We start from the raw sequence: 22,830 nt of genomic DNA, 5'->3' as shown, positions 1-22,830 counted from the left end.
AAAAAAATTACACCAAGCTATGCTCATCAACAGTGCAAAACACATTTGAGCAAATAATGAGCAACGTGCTGGCCTGCCTGCCTGGTCAGCTGGTAGTTCATAAACATCCTACTTGAACCTCTGTGCTTTTCATTTGGAAAAGGAAAATTCTGCCCATATCACATTGAATTCTTCAGATTTTTCTTTGACCAATAAAAAAATCTACATCCCCTGTACAAGAAAAGCTCTCTCTGCTGCTCTGGTATTAGAGAGAGGCTTTTCCGAGGGAGTAAATCCAAGCTGTAGGGCTCCTTTACTGCATCAGCAGTATCATATTTTATCAGCATTTCCAGTCCTTCTTAAACTGAGACTTAGGAACTCTTATATCATTGAAGGATCTACTACTTCTCACAACCACAGGTAGCTCTAATCTCTTTTCGCTGAGCAATCAATAAAATAAACATTTTTAGTCTCATGGGTCAAAGAGAAATTTCTAACACCATAAGAAATAAGAGAAGCAGTGCTGTAGCAAATTCAGTAGCTGATTCAACTCCAGTCAAGTTAATGCAAAGATATCACTGCTATCAATAAGATGGGATCAGGCAACTAACTTTGATCTCTCAAGTGCCATATGATTTCTGTATTCTAATCTAGAAAAACCTAATAGGATGTGACCAATAACAGGTTTCAAGTAATTCCTTATTTTTCACCCTCACATCAGAGCTATTGCCCAATAGGGTAATATTTGCATAAATATGGGTGAGACAATGCATTCTTTGCACAGTTTCATTTTCGACTCAGATCCTGAACCTTTGGGCACTGATTACACTAAAGCACATACTTCACTGTCACTCCCATTTTTCTTGGAGCCAAAAAATAGGCGAGAAAGAAAACTTGGAGGTACTTTCCTAGATGTGACGCACTTTCAATGAGAGAGACCTCAACTTTGGCAGGGGCAAAGTTCATTGGCATTAAATACTCCTACAGCTTCCTTGACTGGAAGTTACACTCTTATTCCAGCTGAAAATCTGGTCTTAGATCTGCCCAGGTCAAAAGGCACTGAGTGAGTTGATTTCACTCTCCCAGAGACTTTAACCAAAAATTCTTATTCTGGACATGCTGTTTTCCATCTGTGTCTCTGCCTCTAATTCTCCACTTGCTCTGGTTACATCTGCACAGGCAATTTAACTCACTCTGGAATTCCAAAAGGTGCCTGAGAACAGCCTGTGTCCATTCGAAATGTCTCTACATGGTTCAGAAATTAAATCTAGCTCTTAAGCTTTGGCCTTCCAGGAATGCTGGCACCCTGGCACTCTGTATAGATATGCCATATGGATACAGAAAGTAGCCAGGAATATGATCCCAGGCAGGAACGTGTCCTGAATATGCTTTAGTCATATCAAAGCCAGTTTGTTTATGTAAGTCTGGCTCCTGGGACTACTTTCCTACCCTTGGCAGACCTTGCCCAAATATTTAAATACCCCAAACTCCCAACTTGATTTCCAGACATTTTCCAGAACTTTGTTCTGTCTGTCTCCCTGGAGAGGTGCCGAATGAAGAAACTGGTCAGATGGCAGCAAAGTTGAAGCAGAGGAGACAACTGTTAGCTGAAGTGGCCTCGGGATCCCAGATCTTCCCTCTACCCCTCACTGGACCCAAGGTGACACCCAGATGGTAAAGTATTTGCACATAATTTCCCAAAGCCTGGGATCAGCACCATGGGTAAATATGCATGCAAATAGCTCCCATGACCCTTGAAATACCTGCCTTCTTCATGCTGCCCTACCTCACAACCTTACTTTTCAGCACCTTTTTTGTCTTCCCCTTCCTTTCCCGTAAGAGCCCTGGAAGTTGGAGCGTCCACCTGACTTCCATGCTGACCTTCACTGAACTCTTTCTGAAGACACGTTTTCTTCTCCCTACCAAACTAAGGAATACTGTAGCAATTTTTTTTTAAAGGAAATATGTTTGTTGTTTTTATTTTTGAAGTGAAATAAGTTATGCTGTCCGGTGATCAGTTCCCCATGATACCACTGTATTCACAGCAAGCCGGAATTTGAGAGGCACTGAGCTCTTGCTGCCCAGTGGAGTTCACTGGTAGAGAGAAGGGGAATGGGAAGTGGCAGTGGCTGTCGGGAGGCAGGTTGAAATTGCAGCCCTGGATGCCTGAATCACATGTCTCCTCTTTACAGATTTTTAGCTCCTTGAGGCCAAATGCATCTCATCTGTTCTGCGCACATTTGCAGTGCTCCACTTAACACCACAGTGTAGATATGCAGAGATATAGATAAGTGTAGATATGCAGAGATATATATACATATCTCCAGTGATTAAAGGAAAAAATGCCATTGGTGTATGTCCCAAATAAATAAAAAAATTAATTCTCTCTCGACAATACTGGAGCAAGAAGGCTAAAACAATTCAGCTCAGTTACCAACATAAAGATGGTGTAACTATTCAGCTGTTTGCAAAGCCACTTCTCAACAACTTATAAAGTAGAGTGATGTCTTGTGACAGGCATCAGATGGGAAACCTAGAGTGCTTGCATGTGATGAAAGGTGCTGAAAAGACAGTCCTGGAACATTAAGTCCCCTCTCATCCACAGCAGATGATCACCAGTGGCAGTGGTCCTGGGCCGCACTGTTCACTCGGGTGAGTTAATTCTCTGAGGAGCAAACTCAGTCACCACGGTGTTTATAGCCTCATCTATGCTTCTCTGTAGAGTCAGCCAAAAAGCAATCAGTTTCTGCCACTTTTTACAATAGTTCAGGGATGTTTTGGCAACACAATCAGAACTGAGCAAACCTCTTGCAATGTATTTACCATTATTGAGTGTTTAGGACACAACCACTAACTGTTTTTCAGGACCTTTTTATAGAAATTAGCACGTATAGAAGGTGTCATTTAATGCTCTTTATATATGCCTGAATCACTTAGAGGAAAGGCGATTTTAAGCTTCCTTCCTTCCTTCCTTCTTCCAATCCTTTCTTTTTATCTTTGTTTTAAACAGCTCTCTGACTTAAACAGGGTCATCACCATAGGATCTCCTTTCAACAGTCCTGTGAGGTTGAGAAAACTATTACTTCCTCTTACAGATGAGAGACTGTGGCAGAGAGAGACTACTACCCTTCTCCAAGGTCACACAGCAAATGTACAGTACGGTAGGGAAGATCACCTAAGTCCGTGGAGTCCTCAGCTAGTATTTTAGTTTTCCCTTCGTCTTTCCTCTCACATGAAAGACCACCTGGGTCCAGGCACCCAGCTGTAGCTCCTGGGACCCCACAGCAACTCCTGGGATGCTCCAGCACATCTCTGCCTCTGTCTCTCTCTCTCCTGCACACAGAGAGGAGCAGAGAATTGCTGCTCACCTGGTGGGTGCATGCTTCTGCTCCTCCTCTTCATCTGTGTCGCTGCTGATAGTGATGACACTCACAGCAGGGCTAGGGGTGTCGGGAATGATTATCGTCTGCCGCTGCCGCTCCCGCGTGGTGCTGTTGACCACATCTCCCCAGTTGCAGGTGACGGAGGTGCTGCAGGCAGGGCTGTTGTGCACCATGGCACAGCGGGGAGGTGTGTTTTCCTTCACTCGTTTTGAACGCTGAGGAGAGCTGATGGATTGAGAGGATGAAACTTCATAGGTGGATGCATTTCTGGAAATGGGAAAGGATGGTAGTTGATTAAAACTCAGTTTGCTTAAGTTGCCAGTCACCATGGCTTGATTCCTGGTCTCTGTGGCACTGATTTAAGGAGTCTAGGAAAACTGCAAAATTGGCATAGTCACCTCTTCAAAGGTCAGAGTGCCTCACATGACTTATTTATGTAATTGGCTGAAAAGTAGCTTCTTTTAGTAAAAAATTCAATTTTGTTTTTCCTAGAAATTTCCAGATGAGAAATGCTGCCTCTCAGGAGTTTGTGTTGGGAGGTAGAGGCTAGTCACACAGCCCAGACATACAAACCACAGGCAGGCACAGTACGGCTGTTGCAGAAGGAAGGAGAACTGAAATGATAAACCCTTTCTCCTGTATCCTGCATGGATGCATCATGACCAGATATTTTTTGGCCAGAAAATGCTAAAGGTAAAATAAGGATATGTTGTGGAAAACAACAATCATTTCTCAGGAAGACTGAAATTTAATTTTCTGTTTTAGAATCTTTTCAATGAACTTTTCCTGCCCAATGCTTCATCCTCTAGGATAGTGGACTCCCCTGGATGACAGCACACAGATGGGAGGACACATAGTTTCATTCCATTCCCATTTGAGTCAGCAGATACAGCATATATAAATCAGAAAGAACAAACTTTTCATTATGCAGTAGAAAAACATTCTCAAGTCCTGCTTTTTCCCCAGTCTTCCTACTTCAGCTTCCCTGCCTGACAGATGGAAAGGGCCCACATGCATCAGGGATCTGAACACAGAACCTGTCCACCAAACAGCACAGCACAGGTTTGCAGATGGGATTATTTACCAAAGCACACTGACTAAAGCCCATTTCACTCATTTCCCACATGAATTTCTTTCTTCCTTCTATTTCCTGTATCTTCTCTGCCTATTGCAGAACATTTGCTGATTCAAAAATGAAAAAAACAATGTTCTGTTTTTGTTCTACAGTGGGGCCTGGGCTGCACATTCAGCCTGGCCCAAAAGCTAACAAAAGGAATAGGTGGTATCCATCAAAAGGAAGACATTCTGGACGTATTGCACTATACCAACTTACACGGGGTCTTTTGCATAACAAATGGCTGCACAGTAGCATTTGCAGTGCTTTTTGAATACCAATGAGCAGCGTGGAGTACCCTCCTCTCCAAATGAGCACGTTTCTCGTTTGGCTACAAAAGTGTCACAATTAAGCTGTAAAAAACCACTGCTCTCAAAGTGTCCAGTTCCTGGGCACTGCCACCCTGCCCCTGGAGAGGGAAGGAAGAGGGGAGGCCCTGCACAGGCACACTGGTTGCAACAGCCGTTCTCCTTTGCTGGCTTGCTGGGGATGTAGCTGCCTCTGCTCTACGTTACGAATGGACTAAGACAGCTGGAGCCCACCCAAAGTAAATGCAACACTAGAGAGCAGATAAATGGGAGGGATTTAAATAGTGGCCTCTTAACTGGAGTCAAATTGGTTGTGAACTCAAGAGCTCCTCTGGACTCAGTCCAGACACCCAGGAAAACCACAAGCTCCTCTGTTTTCACCACTGCACAAATGGTGACCCATTTTGGTTCTCTCCCCTGCATTGTTTTGTTTTGGTCTTTTTTAACGAAATGTGCTAGTTTCACAGCCCAAAGGACTTTCCTCAGACCAGCTGCACATACATCAAACTGCCTTGTCCTCTAGGCAAGATTACAGGGCTGTGACAGGCGCTGCAATCATCCCATCATTTGAGCTGTGCCATATAACAGAGTATGAACCAAAACCCAGTCTCCTCCTTGCAGAGTCAAATGGTCCTACTGGGAGCTGATAGATTTAGGTGTCTGAGGACTGCTCCTATATGAGATGTCCTTATAAAATGTTCCTGGTTTATGCTGCCATGATTATAAAAAGGCCAGTGCAGGTATCTGTTGCTGGTGTGTACTGTTGAAGATAGGGGCCAACCACCTGTGTAAGGCACTAGAGAGTTTGAAGGTGGCCTACAGCCACACCAGTCCCCCGCTCCGCATGGCATTAAAGCTCAGAAGATAGGTCATCATCCCATTGCTTTTGAAAGAGCACAGATCTTGTGTGCACACATCAGGCACATGTTCCTGAAGATGCAGCCCCCTGGAGGTGCACCATCCTGTGGAAATGCAGACACGGCACCTCAGGAGTGCTTCTTTGAGATGATGTCGGAAGAAAAGGTATGGCAAGCGGGCACTGCGCCATACTGACCTGAGAATATAGTTACGTTTTTAATTACAGTGACTACACAGGCCTCAAATAATCACAGCAGCATAACGAGCTGTATGAACAGGGTGTGAGTCTCCCATCCTGCATCCCCTCCAGCCACTAACTCCTCCACAAAATGATGGTCACCAGGTATAAAATGCACCTGACTACCTCTTACGCTCTGCTCTCCTGACCTGAGTACGGACGACGTGAACAAGCAAAAAGTCCAGTCACAAAAAGCGTTGACCTAATCACTTGTGGGCCGTGGAACAAACTTCCTTTTGCCCCACAGATGTCAGTGAACACCACCCTTGTCAGCACACGTGCATGGCAGGGCTGCATTCAGAACAAACTGGGAATGAGCTCCCGCCTCACCGATGCCACGACCAATGCCAGCACTGGGGCCGTGCACGCTTACCGGGGTGCTGACTGGTGCTGCTTACTCTTCCTGGCGGAGGTGGCGGTGGCGGGTGGCTGGCGCATGACGTGAGCAACACCCACGTTGACGGGCTGGGCTGCAGGGAGAGTCACATGGCTAGCTAACAGCGCGGGCTGCTGCATGATGGGGTTATAATGGCTGCCGTGGGCGTGGGTGTTCCTGCAAAGTGGGGAGACAGGCACACATTTAAAATGCAATTGGAAGCTCCTCAGGAGGCTCTTTCACATGCTCCCCCAACTGCCTTCACCGAGGCACCCTCCTCCAGGGCCCATTGGGCTCCCAGTCTCCCCCAGGAAGGAGTGTTTCCCACAGGGAAATGACTCACGGGAGAGGCATGGGCACAGCCCTCCCCACAGCAGGATGGGGAACGGAGAAGCTGCCTGTAGCTCTCAGACAGGGGAATCGGAGGCTGCAGGCTCTGCTCTCCTGCCCCTGGCTCTGCAGCCTCGCAGGAGACCAGTCCTCCCGCCCCAGCTCTTCTCATGCCTCCTCCAGCACCGCTGGGGGCTTCAGGAAGCCTCCAAGCACCTCCTGTTTACCTCCAGTCTGCCAGTGGTTGGGTGCCTGCCATGGACTCCGGGATGACGGTTGCATGCTGGACAGAAGTGTGGGTGGCCACCCCAGTCAGCTGCTGCCAGGCGGGAGGGAGCAGGATCTGCTGAGTGCCACTGGGCCATGCTTGCTGTCGGAGAGAGGGAAAACAATTTCTTAACAAGAGGCATCATACACTGAGCGTGAGCGGTGGCTCGTGCTCAGCTGGGACTGCTAATAATGATTGTGGTCATACTACCTAGTTCTTAACACTTTTTAGTCATAGATGACAAATACAGTTAGGAAACGACAGCAAAAGCAGTAAGAGTTATCAATATAGAGAGCACAAAGGAGGGGAAAAAAAAACCCTGCCATCCAAAGCAGTACCTGTGTTTTAGGATAAACTGGGAATGGGAGGGATTGAAACTGGTCGGCATTTCAACCCAAACATCAAACCCTTTAGCACTTTTTAATTTTGACTCTCCAGATCAGCTGGGCACTATGGTCTCATTATTATCGTCCCCTTCTTACAGACAATTTTCCTTCCCACCGCAACAGGACGTAAAGGACTTCAGAAACTTAAAAGGAACTAAAAAGGAGAATGAACTTTTCAAAGGATCAAACAAAAGAACAGAGGGCGGCAAGGATTTTTTGAGGAGGGAAAAAAAGTGAATTTGGGGATACCAAAAGGGAATGCGCATTGGTCACTGAGTGCTCCTCAGGAGGAACATCTTGCTGCATGGGCCAAGGAGCCCAGACACCTGCTTCCAGATCACCAGGAGCCCCCTGGCCAACGCGGAGTGGAGCCAGGGGTGGCTACACTTTGCGTGTCTGTCCCTCCATGTGCTCTCCAGTTTTTTCTGAGCGGGTGCCCCCCCTGCAGGGATGGAAATCTCTGCCCTGTGAGTTGAGCCATCACTCTGCTATGCAGCCATCCCTCCAGCTGCACTGCCACAGGCATGACTCAGGTCATCCTGCTCTGGTGACTCCACACACGAGTCAGATGACTTGTTTTCTGACTTGGGGAACTTTCTTTGCTATGTGGTGCCTGAAGGCAGCTCCAGCAGCTTCTCACTGCCTGGGCTGGGGAACGAAGGGGTAGTGGCAACAGCCCTCCTTAGTCCCAAGTAGCACTACTATATTGGACCCATGTTGTGTTATCTCACAGCTCTAAGGAGGCTAAACTTTAGAGGGGAGGCTTTTTTCAGGCATGCATTTGTTTCCATCTCTATCCTCAAAAGAATCTTGTTAACTGTCTCCATGATCCTCTCCTATTCCCCAGTAAAAAAAACTCACAACACCCCCACACTCCCCAAAACACCCCCACTTTTCCCAGTTCTGCTCCAAAGTTTGACTATCTTGTAATTTTCCATGTTGCTGAGCTAGGTGAAAAGGCTGCTATGGCAAGACCTCAGCAACATCTGCAAAGGACAGACAGTCACAAGGCTCCTGAGAGCTCTTCATCTAAGGAGCCACAACTACAGAGTGGTGCTGGTCGGAGCAAGTAGGAAGAGCAGGCAAAGATACAGAAAGATCAGGGAGGAAAAAGCTTTTTTTTCCTTTCTTTTTTTCCCAGCTTTGATTTGAAAGAGGAGACTAAACTACTGTTGCAGTCAGTCCCAGGGGACTACCTGGATTTACTTGCAGACAAAACTGCTTCCTCCCTTTTCAGGAAGAGAGCTGAACAAATCTAAGCTCCTTTCCCAATTGCAGTGCATAAATTTAGATGCAGTGTCAGGGTCCAGGCACAAATTCCTCACTCATTAGGTAAGGACCACTGAATCATTTAATCTGCAGATAAGACTTGTCTAGGCTGATCCACCAGCACAGTGTGCTGTGCTTACACACGGGAAGCTTGTGCCGGCAGCCACAGCCTGTTCTGTTTTTGCATTACTGTAAAATCGTGCTGCCGTGGTGGAGAGCCACGCTGGCCCCTCTGCTCCGGAGGTGGTGGGTCACCCAGTGCGACAGAGCTCCAGCTTTGGATGCAGAGCAAAAAGAAAGAATGGAATAAGTGTGTTTGTTCGGAAAGCTGCTGGCAGAAACTCCTTGGGAAGAAGTGTTGTTGGGAAGGAGTTAAAAGGAGAGAAGAATCAAGAATTCAGGCCGTTATTCATGGACAGGGGACAGTTCTGGGTCATATCATGGAAGCCTGCCAGGAAATCGTACAGCTTTGTCTCTTTTGAGGTCTGAAGCTGTAGAGAGCTATTAGTAAAAACAGGATCAGTTTCTATGCATAAAGTATGATCTCTATGCATATAGTATGTGGACCACACTTGCTTGAAAGGGTGAAAATAGACCCAGAGAAGTTACAAGTAAGTTACTTTAGCCACTGGGTCTGCATCTTGCAGGCTGCTTGCTCCGTCTAGCTCCACACCACAGGCTGCATAAACACAGCTGCCAGAGATGACGCTCGCTGTCTCTGCCCTGGGTCTCTCCAGCTCCTGGAGCTCCTTCCCTTGTTCCTCCTCCGGGACTGCTGGTCTTGTACAAAACACAGAGGAGGAACTGGATGCCAGCTGCGCCGGGATGCAGTGAGGCTTTGCCAGCCACAATCACCCTGTGCTGCATGCTGGGCTGGGGAGAAAGCTTGATGGCACAACACAGTGCTGGGAGCACAAGGAGCAGCATCATGCCTGATCAGGGGGCGCAAATAAGGCGGGTGGAAAGCCAAAAGTGGGTTCCAGAGGCGCTAAGCGTGTTGCCTGGGACAGTCCCTCTAGTAGTTGAAGCAGTTGCACGGTCTGGTCTGAAGAGCATTAGATAGGCAGCTGTGCATGAGAGGAATAGCTCTCTGCTGAGAGAGATACGCAGCCGCTTAGAGATCAGATGTGACTACAATGCATTACAAAGAAGCTGTGTTTTTCCATTCAGGAAACTGGTATTGGGTACAGATTTGTTTATCAGACCAGCTGCTCAGCCCGAACCGAGCGAGGCCCGTGGACACCAGATGCCACTGGCATCAATCAGAGAGCCTTGCCATCAGAGCAGCAGCTAGCATTTCTCATTGCGTGAGACAGATATATCAACAGGCAGACCGCCTCACTTTTATTAAAACAAGAATTAAAAATCTATGCAAGTGAGGACTGTTTCACAGAAACAGCTTAAATTCCCTTGTGGAAGGGATGGTGAATAAAACGTCAGTAGAAAGTTCAAGAGGAGTAGCCCATGGAATGGGAGTTCACATAGCAGGGGAAGCAGAGAAATCGGTAGCAAAGCTCCTTCTGAGCACTCCGTCCCTCCCACAGCCTGACTGGTGACCCTAACAAGACCACCTCAAGAAGAAAGAAGGAGCTAGAGGTCCTGAGATCTTTATGGATCCTGCTGCCTTTAGGATGCTTCAGACCTGACCCTCACCCCTTCAAGCCCCACGTAAGAGCACACCTCAGGAGGCCTGGCAGAATGGCGGGGCATGCAAAGCTCTGTCACCTCCTTCACCCACTGCCTTGCCTGACTTTGCAAAAGCAAGAGCTGCCCACAACCATGCCAGCACAGACTGCTTCTTGCTTTGCCACTGTTTTTGTTTTCTCTGCCTCTTTGGCTCTCCTTTTCTACCGAACAAGAGAGGTGGCCCACACAGACTGTTACGACAGGCTGCAACAGAGATAGGTTGGATGTTTCAGACAGCCCTCTAACAAAGACTCTGCTACTGGGAAGGGGCCCGGCACATCAGTTAATGAAAATCATGCAGGCTGCAAGTTGTGTTTCGATCTGCCTTCACCAGATAAGCGTGACTGGCAGCTGGCAAAAAAAGGCAACTGCAACAACAGCAATCTTACCGCAGCAATGCAACACACAGGCATAAACCCTGAAGTCTGCTGGCACCTGACTGCATATGAGGGCACTGGTGTTGATGAAGGCATGGCAGATCAACCAATCCTGAGCCAGAGGCATGTGTTTTTGACTTGCAGGTCATCTTTTCCAGGCTGCACAATTTCATACTAAGTATACTAGGTGGGTTGTTTGGTTGTTGGTTTTTTTTTCTGCCAGAAACATGCCTGATATTGGCAGAGGTGCCATGGCACCAGCTGAAAACCAGTAGGGGCAGATTCAGTGAAGTAAGCACAGGGAGGAATGAACTGCTCCCCCTTCTTGAGGAGCTGGGGTTCCCCTTGAGGATGTGCATGTGATCAGTGGTACCCATTCCCGTCTGGGTTTTTTCCTGGGAGGAACCATGCTTTTCCTCTGAGCGCATTTCAGACAATTGTGCCAACAAGTGCTGCTGACAAGGATTGCTCCGTGGCTGTGGGGCCCTTGCCTCTGCCCCCTACATCTCTCTCATAACTTAAGAGCAGAAGGGCAGCTCATAAAACATAAGGGTGCAAAAGTAAAGCATGAAAGCTATTTATCTGCAGCATAAAATTCACCAGCGCAACTCCTGGCCACAAACCACCACTGAGACTGCGAGTTCAGGACGATGCAGGAAGGTTATTACCAGTTCCTCAGCAGAGGCCTGACACAGCTTCCCCTGAGGCTTCCCACTGATTCCAGTGGAGAAGCAGACGGAAAGAAGGTCTTTCTAGAGACTTCTGCAACTCTGACATAGCCTTTGAGCTGAACAATGAACTGGGGGAAGTCTGAACATTTCAGAGAAAGCTGGAGACCCTTATATGCCTGTCCAAGTCTCCAAATTGCACTACAGAAGGCCATCAGAGAAAGCTACTCTCCTCAGCCTCTGAGAGCTAAGTAACACAAAAAATACCTGCCAAGCTCAGTGTCTTCAGAGCTCCTTACCTGTGCGAGGAGTCCTGGCTGGATCTGAAGAGGTTGAGCCCCAGGAGCCTGAGTGACAATGGGAACGGCATTCTCCATCCGAACTGAATACCCAGCATGCTTCGAAGGGGAGGCTTGTAACCCTGTTCCACCAGTACAGAAGGTACAGCAATTAACCTAATTTTAATTACATCAACAGCACTGCGAGGAATGGGGGCCTGGTTTTCAAAGGTCTCTAAAGGTACTCGCTGATGTCCACTTAAATTCCAGTGTTCAGTCCCTCCAAAAAACTGGGTTCTCAGGGTTCCACAAATTCTACCCCAGCCCTAAGATGTCCATCAGATATTCATAAACATGATACATGTATAAGAGTGCAGAAAAGCCATTTACAAAATGTTAAGGGATTAACTGAGTTCATATTTTGAGGGTACCTCAAACGTGTGGGAAACATCTCAATACAATGTGTACAGGAAGAAAAGGAAGAGAGGGGAGGGAATGGCTTCTCTTACCCCATATTCTCTGGTTGGACAACAGAAAGTGGTCCTTACTAGCCAAAACCCACTGCTATGTAGAATGCTCTCTTTAGACCAAAGTAGAATAGTGCAGTGGGAATCCAGAACCCCGTATTCCCTCAGCCTTGACAAGGATAGGTGATTTTCTCTTGCACAGCTTCTCAGGACTCATATTTAAAAGGCTCTGATTTGACCAGGCAATCTAGCACACCCCAAACTCCAGTCACCGCTGACTCAGCCATGTACTAGCTTATCTGAGCTGGAGGAAGCTTCTCTCTCCACCACGTCAGTGCGTGGCACAGCCTGTGCTACTTCCTCTGTTTTAGAGCCTTCTCAAGACAGCAAGCACAAGATGTTAGCTTACATATTCTAGCAATCCATTTCTGAAGTCAAACCCTTGAGATGCATTTTAACTATGTAGAAGAGGTCTAGCTAAACTCCCCTAGTTCAAAAGAGCTTTGATAATCTTGCAGAACATTTAACAAGTGCCTAGAGACTGCTGCAAAGACACGCTTGTAGAAATGAAGAGCAGAAGTTGCACCAGCTGATTCAAGGTCTATTTAGACCTCTTCCTGCAGATACCTGACTAGTTTTGCCAAACTGCTACAGCGTGTATGGTCAAGAGAAGGACAAGTGGCTAAGTCTGACCATCACCCAACTTCTCTGACAATGGTACCTGTTACTGGTATACACAGGCAGAGCTGCTTGCAGCAGGACTGGAGCTGAAGGAATTGTACTGATAAATGGTCACGAGCATCTGTCATGGGGGCAAACCCTCAGCTCCACCAGCAGCACGCTCCCTGCTGCATTAACCTCCGAGTTCCCCTTCTAACAACTGAATCACTGAGAAGTGATAAACCCATTATTTATGTACTGATTTACCATTGCTGTGAGGCAAAGTTTTCAAGTTTACCAAAGTGAGGCAGAAGACCCTGAAACTCTGTTCAGGGCAAAGGATGACAAATACCACATATTCTCTCCTAGCCCCTTCTCAGTGCCTGCCCTGTTGTTTTAGACCAGCCACCTCCACCTCATGATGCTGGAGGTGCCTGTAAGATCCTCCACTGCCGCAAACATTTCCATTTGTAACAACCTCACTGCTCTGATTTACTGGGCCAAGCAACTTTTCTACCATAGGATCTGCACTAAGGAAGCTTGTTTCCAACAAGAGCTAGATCATCAAACAGCAGTGAGGAGGGAACAGTGACTGGCCAAGACCTGGCGAGGCTGTTACTTACCTTGGAAGCCTGGTGGGCAGACGATGAGAGCTTGCTGGAAGGGGTCAGGCCGGGCACAGATCTGCGCTGTTCCTGTCTGCAGGGGCATGCTCCGCTGGGCCACCGCAGCCATGGACGCCGCTGAGGGCTGGTAGAGTGCAGATTGGTAATTTAGTATGGAGACCTCGGGGTTGGCTAAGGAAATAGTGGCACTGGAGGAGGTGGGAGCCAGGTTGGTGGTCTAAAGGAATGACGGGAATTAAACAAAAACAAACAAAAAATGAGGGAGATGGGTATGTCGGAAGAAGCAAAATCCAAAAATAAAATAAAAAAGTAAAATAGTGCAAGATAAAAAACAAAACAAAACAGCAAACTGAAACCAAACAAGGGGCAGAACAGGACACTGAGGAGCACAGAGGCAAGGGCAGCGATGGGGAAAGGAGCACGATCTGCCTGAATAACTGCAGCTGTACCATGCCGTGGGACCCGTGGCCATGCGGCACTGCTGTGTACGGCTTGGAAACATAGCATATTCTCCAAAGTGGAACTGTAGGGCCATTTATTGCCCAGTTGGTTCTGGTTTGCAGCATGATGAAGATGGGTTCAGAAAATGCTGCTATCCCCAAATCACATTGTTTTCTCATCATGCACATAGCTCTAGAAGAAGCTCTTATTTCTTAAGCAAAAGAATCTCAGCACATCCATGCTCTGTGAAGCCTCATCCTGAAAGGGGAGACTCATTCCAACCTTTCTTCTACCTTGTATCTAAGATGGCACATGGCCCTTGAATTATGTTTTGAATTCGAAGGAATTAGAATGTGTAACAGGAGGTAATAATAATACTTTCAAAGTCCAAACTTCACTTGGCTTAACTTTAAAATCTCTCAAGAGCAGAAACTCCAGCAGGGGATGTTGCAAAGCCACAAAAATCAGCCCAGTATGTTCTGCAAAACATCTAGAAATCTAAGGGTGACTTGTTTTTTTATTTGGACTGAATCTGTAACAGTTGCAGACAAACAACCCCTAAACAGCTCTGACACTGCTGTATAAAAAATACATTCTTAGCATTCGCATCTAGGCAGCTAGGCTCTAGCAGACCAAAGCCCACCTTTCCCCTCCATCCAAACGCACCAGCTGGAGATAGGTCAGACACCACTTTCTCATGGTGAACGTATGAACCCGGGATGAGGCTTTGATCAAGTCTGCAGGAGGGAGCAGGCTAAGCATTTTGTGCTGCCCTGGTTGCCACTGGGCCTGGAAATGGTACCTATGCTGCACTGCCACAACCACAGCCACAAGGGATGTGATTGAGTAACATTTCTTCTTCCTCCTCCCCTCTCCGTGTGGAGGCAGACGAGTGCAATCCATTCCCCTGTGCAACACACCGAGCAGCAACCACGACAGATCCCACACTCCTAATCTCAGGAGTCATAACTGGAAGGAGGCAATCCCCAGACATTTTGCAGACACAGGGAGCACCAGAGAGCCAAGATGAGTGGTATGTTGAAGAGAATGGTGAAAGGCTTAGAGCTTGTTCAGATTAAAACACCCTTCCTGGAAATGTTTCTACCACTTCTTCTAGGAACACTGGAGATACTGGTTCTGCTCACAACACACACCCCTTATGAGAATTCAGAGATTACCACGGATCAGCCCAGCCAACGACTGATCTCAACATCAAGTGAGTTGTGAGGAAACGAAAGCAAGTCTGCATTTCCTATTAGCAATTGTGGTACAAATGGTGTCTTTGCTCTGCAGCTGGGGCTTAGGGGAGGTGTAGCATGCATTTCTTTAGTCAGCATCTCAGAAGCAGCCAAGAAAGGGAACCAGTGTTTGTAACTAATACCCTATCACACCAAGTCATAACCCATGTCTGTCTGCATCTGCTTAATGAATTGTTCCAAAAGACCTTCTGTGATCACATGTATCAAGAACTGAGTCATGAAGTCTGGTTTTCTGAGCGAACACCCTGTACATCTACACAGGCTCTCTTGCTTTCCAAGCACCATTTCCGCAATGCCACCTGCAATCTCTAGAGTGAATCTTCAGCAGCCTGTTCCCAAAAGGCTTAAAAGACAGCAGCTATTTCTTGAGCTTCAGTCTCCTAGAGTGCTGTCCCTGGAGAGTTTCCTTTCACTGCTGTAATACAGTACTGCAGCGAACAACTTAGCCTGCTAGTCACATAAAATTTGTCAACCTAGCATCCCCCAACACTGGGGCATGTAAAACTAATACAAGAGTCCAAAGCATGATTACAAAGCCAGAGCCCACCAACGTAGAGTGCAATGTGTTCTGAGTGGCAGTTTGTGCACAGGGTCCCCAGGTCAACTGTGGCACCTGGAGTAAAACCAGTGAGGGGTAAGAATAAACATTACCACTAAACTCTTTTTTCCTGTTGATCAGTTACAGTGCTGTGTCTGTTACAGAAGGTTTAAATTCCTTTTACTTCAATGCCAATTTGAAAAAGTGCTGTAAGATCACAAATACTTCTGCCCGACCCAGGGAGTGCAGGCCTGCTTGCTGCATTAAGGGACTAATGAGCTTTTCCCCATAGCAACTTCTCAAGTAAGCAGGATTTATCACCCCCAACAACGAGGACAACATTTTGCTGTCACACAGAATGTCACAAGATTACCGCTTGCCTGAAGAAAAGAGAATGAGGAATAGTGGAGGAAGGAGAGTAAAAAGGACCATCTTTTTGCAGGCATGTTAAATGGGATGCTACTCTGCTTTTCATCTTCTAGATCCTGCTGACATAAATGTTTCAAGCATTGGCTGCTTCTGATTGGTGGCCTTACCTGGTTGTGGACTGTGTTCAGCTGGTTGTTAAAAGTCATGGTCAAGTTGGTCGATGTACTTGGGGCTACATGGGTGATGAATGGTGTCTTGCTCTGGTTCACTGTGTCATACATATTCACCCGCCGCTTGCAAATCTCCATGTTCTGGAAGCAGGACTTGACGCTGTGTAAGGAAAGGGGGGACAAGGAAGAGACAGAAATTCAATCAGCTGACCAACACAGGTTACAGTTCATCACAGTGGCCCTGCATTAGGTCTCCATGGCAGACTTGGCACTTTCTAGGCTCTTAGAGCCCTTTGCTATTTTATGCAGGTCTCTCTTAACCAGTGAGAGTCAGATTAACCCTGTACTGAAGGGGGCCAAATGGGTGTCAAGATGAGAGCGGCTGCTCTGGGACTCCTGGGTGCCCTCATGGGTCTAAGCACTGCAATGTAAGTCACAAAAAGCAAGCAGATTGGTTGCTCTTTAGTTGGCAGGGCAAGAAATACAAAGTGGCTATTTTAAAAGACTGAAAGAGACTGCGAGCAAGCAAGAAAGACATATACTGTTTTTTTTCGGACAATTGAGCCTGAGAGGAAAAGACAACTCATGCTTTCTGCCTCAGTGTAAGTCTAAAGGTAGTTTTAGAAGTCTATTTCAAGGAAGAATTTTGCTGTTCTTGGTCACTGAGATTCCTGAAAAATCTTACTTGTTCCTTTTAAAAAGTAGTTCACTGAGAGTTGAGTCCAGCCAAGTGGTTAAAACATTGCCCCTGTCTGGCTAAACACTTCCACAGATGCTTATGTTAAAGCATATGAGCTGTCCTCTTCCAGTCAATGGGACGATTCATATCACAAAAGGTTATGCCAAAACAGATTCACCGATGTCCTGAGGGACTCAGGTTCTGAGGTTATCTCAGAATGAGAATTGGATCTCTGGGGGAGAAGATTACAGCTTCTTCCTCTACAGAGACTTCCCTTTAAATGTTATTGATATAGCAATGGAAATGTGGAGAAGTAGCGTATTTTGTATCCCCAGCAAATGAGATGAAATACTCTCTGCATTGCTAGAACACTCTAGGTGTCTGGTACATGAAACCGCTGGTATTTCATTTTTATAATTGGGATACCAAAGCATACAGAGGTTTAAGAGATAACAACATAGTGATCTTGCACAAAACTGCATTTTTAATAAAATCTCATTTTTCCAAGGTCTAAAAACCAATACAGTTTTTCACAATTCTTCCATAATAATTGTTTTTACAAACGTGTGTTTCAGAGTCTGAAGCACAACCCAAAAAAGTATAAAGGCATTTATTTAATTTCCATTATCCCAACCCAGAAAAATAGAAAATCCAAAGAGTGAAAATCAGCTGTAGCTATAAAAAAAACAGCTGTATGCATAATTTCTTTTGCAACGATCTAAGCTGTTAGAGGTAGGGGAGGTAAAAACATTCTCACATAATTTTTAAGAAACAGATGTCCCTTCAAAAGGAACAAGCTCAATATGATCCCTAGGGCTGGTCAGGAAGAGGACCTAGATCTTTTTATCCCTGTCTTGTCTCTTACTCACATGATCATCTTTCTTCTCTTACAGGGAATATCTTGATAACGGGGTCTGTGCCATAAAGACCTGCAGATAAGACAGGCTCAGGACACTGTGCATAGCTGCGCATTATGTGCATTCATTTAAAGAACTACGAAATAAGTGTAAGTTGCAGAACATTCAGAAAAATCAAACACTTATCAAATAAATACTTATTGGACTATTTGATTGCATTTTTCCAGTCAAGTATGAACATAATTCTCCCTCCAAAAAGTAGAAGGCACTGGAAAGAGTATATAATCTGTACACGGTAAACTGTGTGTGTTAACCAAACGGCGTTATATAACAAGGTATAATCTCTACTAATGTAATACTGTGCTCTCTGTCTTTACTTTTAAAAAAAAAGGGGGGGGGGGGGGCGGGGAAAGGCAGGGACAGAGCAAAACAGGCAGAAGACTGAGGAGAACCCAACAATTTTTGAGCCAGGCAGTTAAATATGTGAAATGGGGAGCTAAACTCTCTTTGCTGTTTGTTTGAAAGTAAGCAGAACAGCCCCTCCTGGGCTGCTCAAACTTGCAGCCTCTCTGAAGCATGCCACAGCAGAGATTCCTTCCAGAAGCTCCATCTTCCATATATTCTCACTTTCTCTGCTGCCTGATTTACTTTCAAGAGAGATTACAACTCCCTGCATCTCTCGAGGCTTTGAAGTTTCTATTCTCAAAACCACAGGCAATCACAGACAAAATTTCCATCAACTTGCCGCGCTGGTTACAGCTTATTGCTCTCTTTACCAGTCACTGCTTCCAACACGGAGGGGCTGCGCGGGGTTACACACCCGGCTGGCACAGCATTTAGTATTCAGAGACCTGATGCTGAATTGTTTATTTGGGTAAAATTCTCACTGCTACTGGCCCCACTGATATTTTCTACCTTTCTGGGGCTTTGCCTGAGCAGCCACAAGTGAGCATTTCAAAAAATGAAGATGCAATTATCATCTGTTTTGTTAGCGGAAAGATTTCTGATGGCGATGTATTATGCCACAAATCTCTCCTATCTTACACAACTGGTTGTTGCACAGTAAAAAGGACTGTTGCAAATTGAAAGATTTTAGTATATGATGCTAACACTGTTAGAAAATACTGTCTTTTTTGTATTTATGAACATTTTTATATGAAATTTGCTTTCTCTCTGTTTAGCACAACAATCTCCCATCTTGTTTTCATTCATCACTTACTATTTACTTAGAGATAACAGTGCTCAAAGATGTCAGTGCAGGGTAAGTCTGGGTCTACCCAGATCGTGCACCCACTACCTTCTGGTATGCCACTGCTCTTATCTTGTGAAAAATGTAACAAAAAGGCAGCTACAGCTTCTTTACAGAGGGAAAACTACCTTAAATGAACTCGAAATACCGCAGGTAAGAGCACACATATGGGCAGGAGAGGGGATACAGTAACCTGCTGCTCTGCAGCACCCACACAAACATATTCTATGGCTTTTTAAGCAGGCCCCTTTATTCTCATACCTGAGCCCCTCACGGCCTTTAAACACCCATGCACATGGCACCCAGTGCTGCACGGGTAACTCTGCTCTCCTGATGAGGTGAAGGGATACCCTGCAAAAGCACCTTGAACTGCAAAGTCACATCCTGTAAAGCAGGATGTTCAAAGCTAGGTGTCCTGAAGGCTTTGGAAAACTCCCACTATGTGTCTGCCTTCACTTGCACCTGAGAAGCCTGACCCTGCGTGAACTTCCCAGGGAACAAGAGCAATATGTTGGGCACAGGTTTCCTGTGTTTCAGGCTGCTACATTCCGTGATGCAGCCTAAGGAGAAGGGGGAGCCAGTCTTGAAGGCATGACTCTTGTTCACATCTCCATCAGGCAGTGGAGCCCATCTCTGTTCCACAAATGTGTCAGCTGAGGTCAGAGCATGGTGTTTAACGTTACATAGGTGGGCAACAATAAAGCTGAAAACTCAACTCTTTGTCCTGCTGCCTGTGCCTGTAAATGAGCCTTTCTTCCCTCAAAAAGTAAACTGCCCCAAATTGACCCTTGCAAGATGGGGAGGTTCTGGGAGGAAGGGTCGGCTCTCCATTGCTAAGGTTGATTACTGCAGTAACAATCAGGACTATACTACTTTGAGATACACTGATACTTTCAGCACTAATTGCATAATTTCTTCTGCATTTTAATGCAAACATATGTAATTATTGAATATTTACATAATGAATGTAGCACACTCTGCAGTGTTTTAAATGCCAAGCACCTACAACACAATTCTTGCAACCTTAAGAGTTGGTAACCCTCTTTTTTAAACCAGAAAAAGATTAAAACTCAGGACATGCATCTTAATAATGCCCTTCAGATACATTTGGTCTCCACCACAACCAGCTCTCGTCTGAACCTCTCAATTCAAAACCCAAGGGAAATGAAAGCCACGTACTGTGTGCTGTGAGGGAAATCAAGCAAGTGCGTCATGGTGACAAAAGGGTGGTTCAGAGTTTCAATGGGTGTTATTCTCTTATCTGCATCTATCGTCAACATCTTCTTTAACAGATCTATAAACTCCCGTCGGTCTGCCTTTTCCACCAACATATCACTTCCTTCCAAATCTGTTGTCATGTTCACCTAAAGGAGAAAGGACAAGGGTGAGCACTAAAGAGACAGAGCAGATGGTCAGGTCTCCAGCAAACTGTTTACTCCTCGTTGGAGCACATGCCCTGCAAGCTTCTCTGTCTAAAGGGGTAGTTGCTGAAGTCACATGGCAGACTCCACAGTAGCTAGTCATCTGGCTTGTGCATGTCAGATCTCTAGACAGACTGTTAAGTGTTCAGCTCACTTGGGTCAATGGCTAATGAAACACTTAGTCACCCTTCACTGAAGATGAACAGCTTCCATGTGGTAGCAGGCAAGCTCTGATAATCAGTATATTTATCACATAAAGGACTGTGCTATCAGATACTTAACTATGTGTTCCGTGAGCAAAAAAAATATAAAATAAATTAAAATTGTCAGTAGGTTTATGAGAAATATTCCATTCATGTATCTGGTGCCAGGAAGAAAAAACACATTATGTTATTTCATCCATTTATACAGTCTCACCCGATTTCAGCCCTCCATTTGCTTGTGAACGCTATGATGTCTAGACTTTGCTAGCACAAACTCCAGCTTTGTGCTAGTGTTGTGCGCTAGTGCTGTGCCAGTTTTGTGCACTAGTTTGTTTGCTAGCACAAACCCCAGTCACAGGAGTGGTTATGCTGGAATTAGCTTTCACAACCACATGGAATTGACCCAGTGTGTTAGTACTCCCCATTCCCTCAGATAGCCACATTTTAGGGACAGCACGCTCTCCTGCAGCCACGGCGATTATTCCCAATGTCATTGTTTTACAAGTGGAAATACTGAAGCACAAAGAAGTAAGTGACTTGCCAGTGGTCACACACAGAAGCACTGGAGAGACAAGAGAAAGCGCAGGATTTCAACACTCAGAGATGAACTTAGCCACTTTTCAAGGCTGCTTTACTACAGATCATTGAGCCCTATTGTGCAGTTTCCCCTACAAAGCAGCACATAACAAGCTGATTTGGTAGGCATAATCCTCATATTTCTCAAGAGCTGGCACAAGAATAGGATACAGGCAGAAATCATGTAGTTCTCCTTTGTTAGCGTTGCCCAAAAGCGTGTGAGGCAGTCTTACTGGTTACTCACCAATACTCTTACCTGTGCCATATCATCCAAACAGTTGAAAATATACTTTCTTGCTTCCTTCGACTTAATCCCCGTCTCTGCCTCGTGATCATCTGGCGTCTGCTCAAAACAGGAGACAGGCATTGATCAGAACTGCCCTGCAATCAGCTGCAGGTTATGTGCCACTTCCAGCTTGTGCCTTACCCTTCCCTCATCAGAGACCACTTGTCTCTCTTGCCTGACCAGATAACATTTACGCTATCTCCACTATGGTTATATGACAGCTCTTGTGTCTCAAGGTGATTTATCTCTTCTTTTTCACTTCAGAGGATCCTCCCAACTACGATGGGAGTCACAAAGGTCTCTTACACCCACTCCAGCATGAGGCTCAGCATCCTATCCTTTCAGCCAGAAGCCCACTGGCCTCTCTCATTGGGGACTGAACACAGACAAGCACGCTGGTATGAGAGACTCAGGGCTCACTTGCATTACTAGCAGTTTTGATTGTCAGAATTAAAATGCTTTTTTTTCTCCCCTGCCCCACTGCATTAGATATTAGAGCAAAGACTGCCCAGGGCATGTTTCATTTGAACTACACATCAATTCATTGACTACTTAGAAGGAGATTTCCAGGTCAATTCTGGACTTAAATTTCCCACAAAGCACTGCCAAGCAGGTGGGCTAAGGGTTGCAGACTTTGGGGATGACAGTTTTACCTCGGGCTATACCCACCCCGATGTCTGTGCTGCATTGCAAAAAGCAGAGACCTAGGCTCTGAGGTGACCTGAATGTATCCTCACTTCCAACCAACAACTGCAAGGTACAAGAAACAAGGGAGAGTCTTCTTACCTTCAGTCTCCACAAAGGATATGGTGAGTCTGTATCCCTGTTGAAAAACCTCGTAGTCTTTGTCCCTGCACTTAACAAATACTCTGCTGGTAAGCCCTGTGTCTGTGAAATATAGCGAATCTGTAAGAGAAGGATGAGAGGTCACTGTTCATCCTGTGAAGATCTCTGGAGGTCTTCCCTGAAGGAGGGCAGGAGGCATTTAAAACAATAGAACAAAGAAAGAAAGAGAAAATGTACCATGTAGCTAGACTTCACCAAAAAAAACAGGACCAGTGCAAGGAATGAGAGGAAAGAGAATTCCGGTGCAGCAATCCTCTCTTTATCACATACATCACTGGAAACTCACCCTTGCGGTACGCTCCCACAAAGCCTATGGATAAAGGGAGGAAAGTCCCTAGGTTTTAGAGGTCGAAGAGGAAGACCCACACAGAGATTTCAATGGGGTGTTTCACCGCTTTGCACCTTTTTATGTCACACTCTCCTCTCCAGGAGATAAGTTCAACAATTTGATGTTTGTGCTCTAACTTTGGCTGTTTTTTCCACCAGCTGAGCACACAGCCTTTCCTAGGAGCAGTCTGAAGTTCAAAACAGAGGACTATGAAGTGACTATCTTTGAACTTAGAAGAAATATACACTCAAATGAACTGACACCCTCATGGTATGTAAAGTACTTCATCTCTATTGCCTACATGACTTCATTTGTTATTGGGGTTACTTCCATGACT

The 22,830-nt window shown here is 45.8% G+C and overlaps 1 protein-coding gene across 6 annotated transcripts in view; it reads right to left on the bottom strand.

Annotated features, from left to right (window-relative positions):
* HIPK2 (homeodomain interacting protein kinase 2) overlaps positions 1–22,830 on the bottom strand; it is a 133,630-nt gene that overhangs the window by 10,855 nt on the left and 99,945 nt on the right. For 3 of the 6 annotated variants that reach the window (XM_074901982.1, XM_074901983.1, XM_074901984.1), the window contains exons 4-13: positions 22,106–22,225; positions 21,290–21,376; positions 20,013–20,197; positions 17,597–17,656; positions 16,046–16,208; positions 13,269–13,488; positions 11,540–11,661; positions 6,814–6,956; positions 6,254–6,433; positions 3,348–3,629 (exon numbers count right to left, since the gene is read on the bottom strand). In XM_074901982.1, the coding sequence (XP_074758083.1) occupies positions 3,348–3,629; positions 6,254–6,433; positions 6,814–6,956; positions 11,540–11,661; positions 13,269–13,488; positions 16,046–16,208; positions 17,597–17,656; positions 20,013–20,197; positions 21,290–21,376; positions 22,106–22,225 (1,562 nt within the window). The remainder of the gene's footprint in view (positions 1–3,347; positions 3,630–6,253; positions 6,434–6,813; positions 6,957–11,539; positions 11,662–13,268; positions 13,489–16,045; positions 16,209–17,596; positions 17,657–20,012; positions 20,198–21,289; positions 21,377–22,105; positions 22,226–22,830) is intronic. The other 3 variants (XM_074901987.1, XM_074901988.1, XM_074901986.1) reach the window with 3 other exon arrangements.

This window comes from Athene noctua, chromosome 3, assembly GCF_965140245.1.
Source record: "Athene noctua chromosome 3, bAthNoc1.hap1.1, whole genome shotgun sequence".
In the NCBI taxonomy this organism is placed as follows: Eukaryota; Metazoa; Chordata; class Aves; order Strigiformes; family Strigidae; genus Athene; species Athene noctua.
Note: the sequence above shows the minus strand (reverse complement) of the source record. Positions and strands in the feature narration are given on the sequence as shown.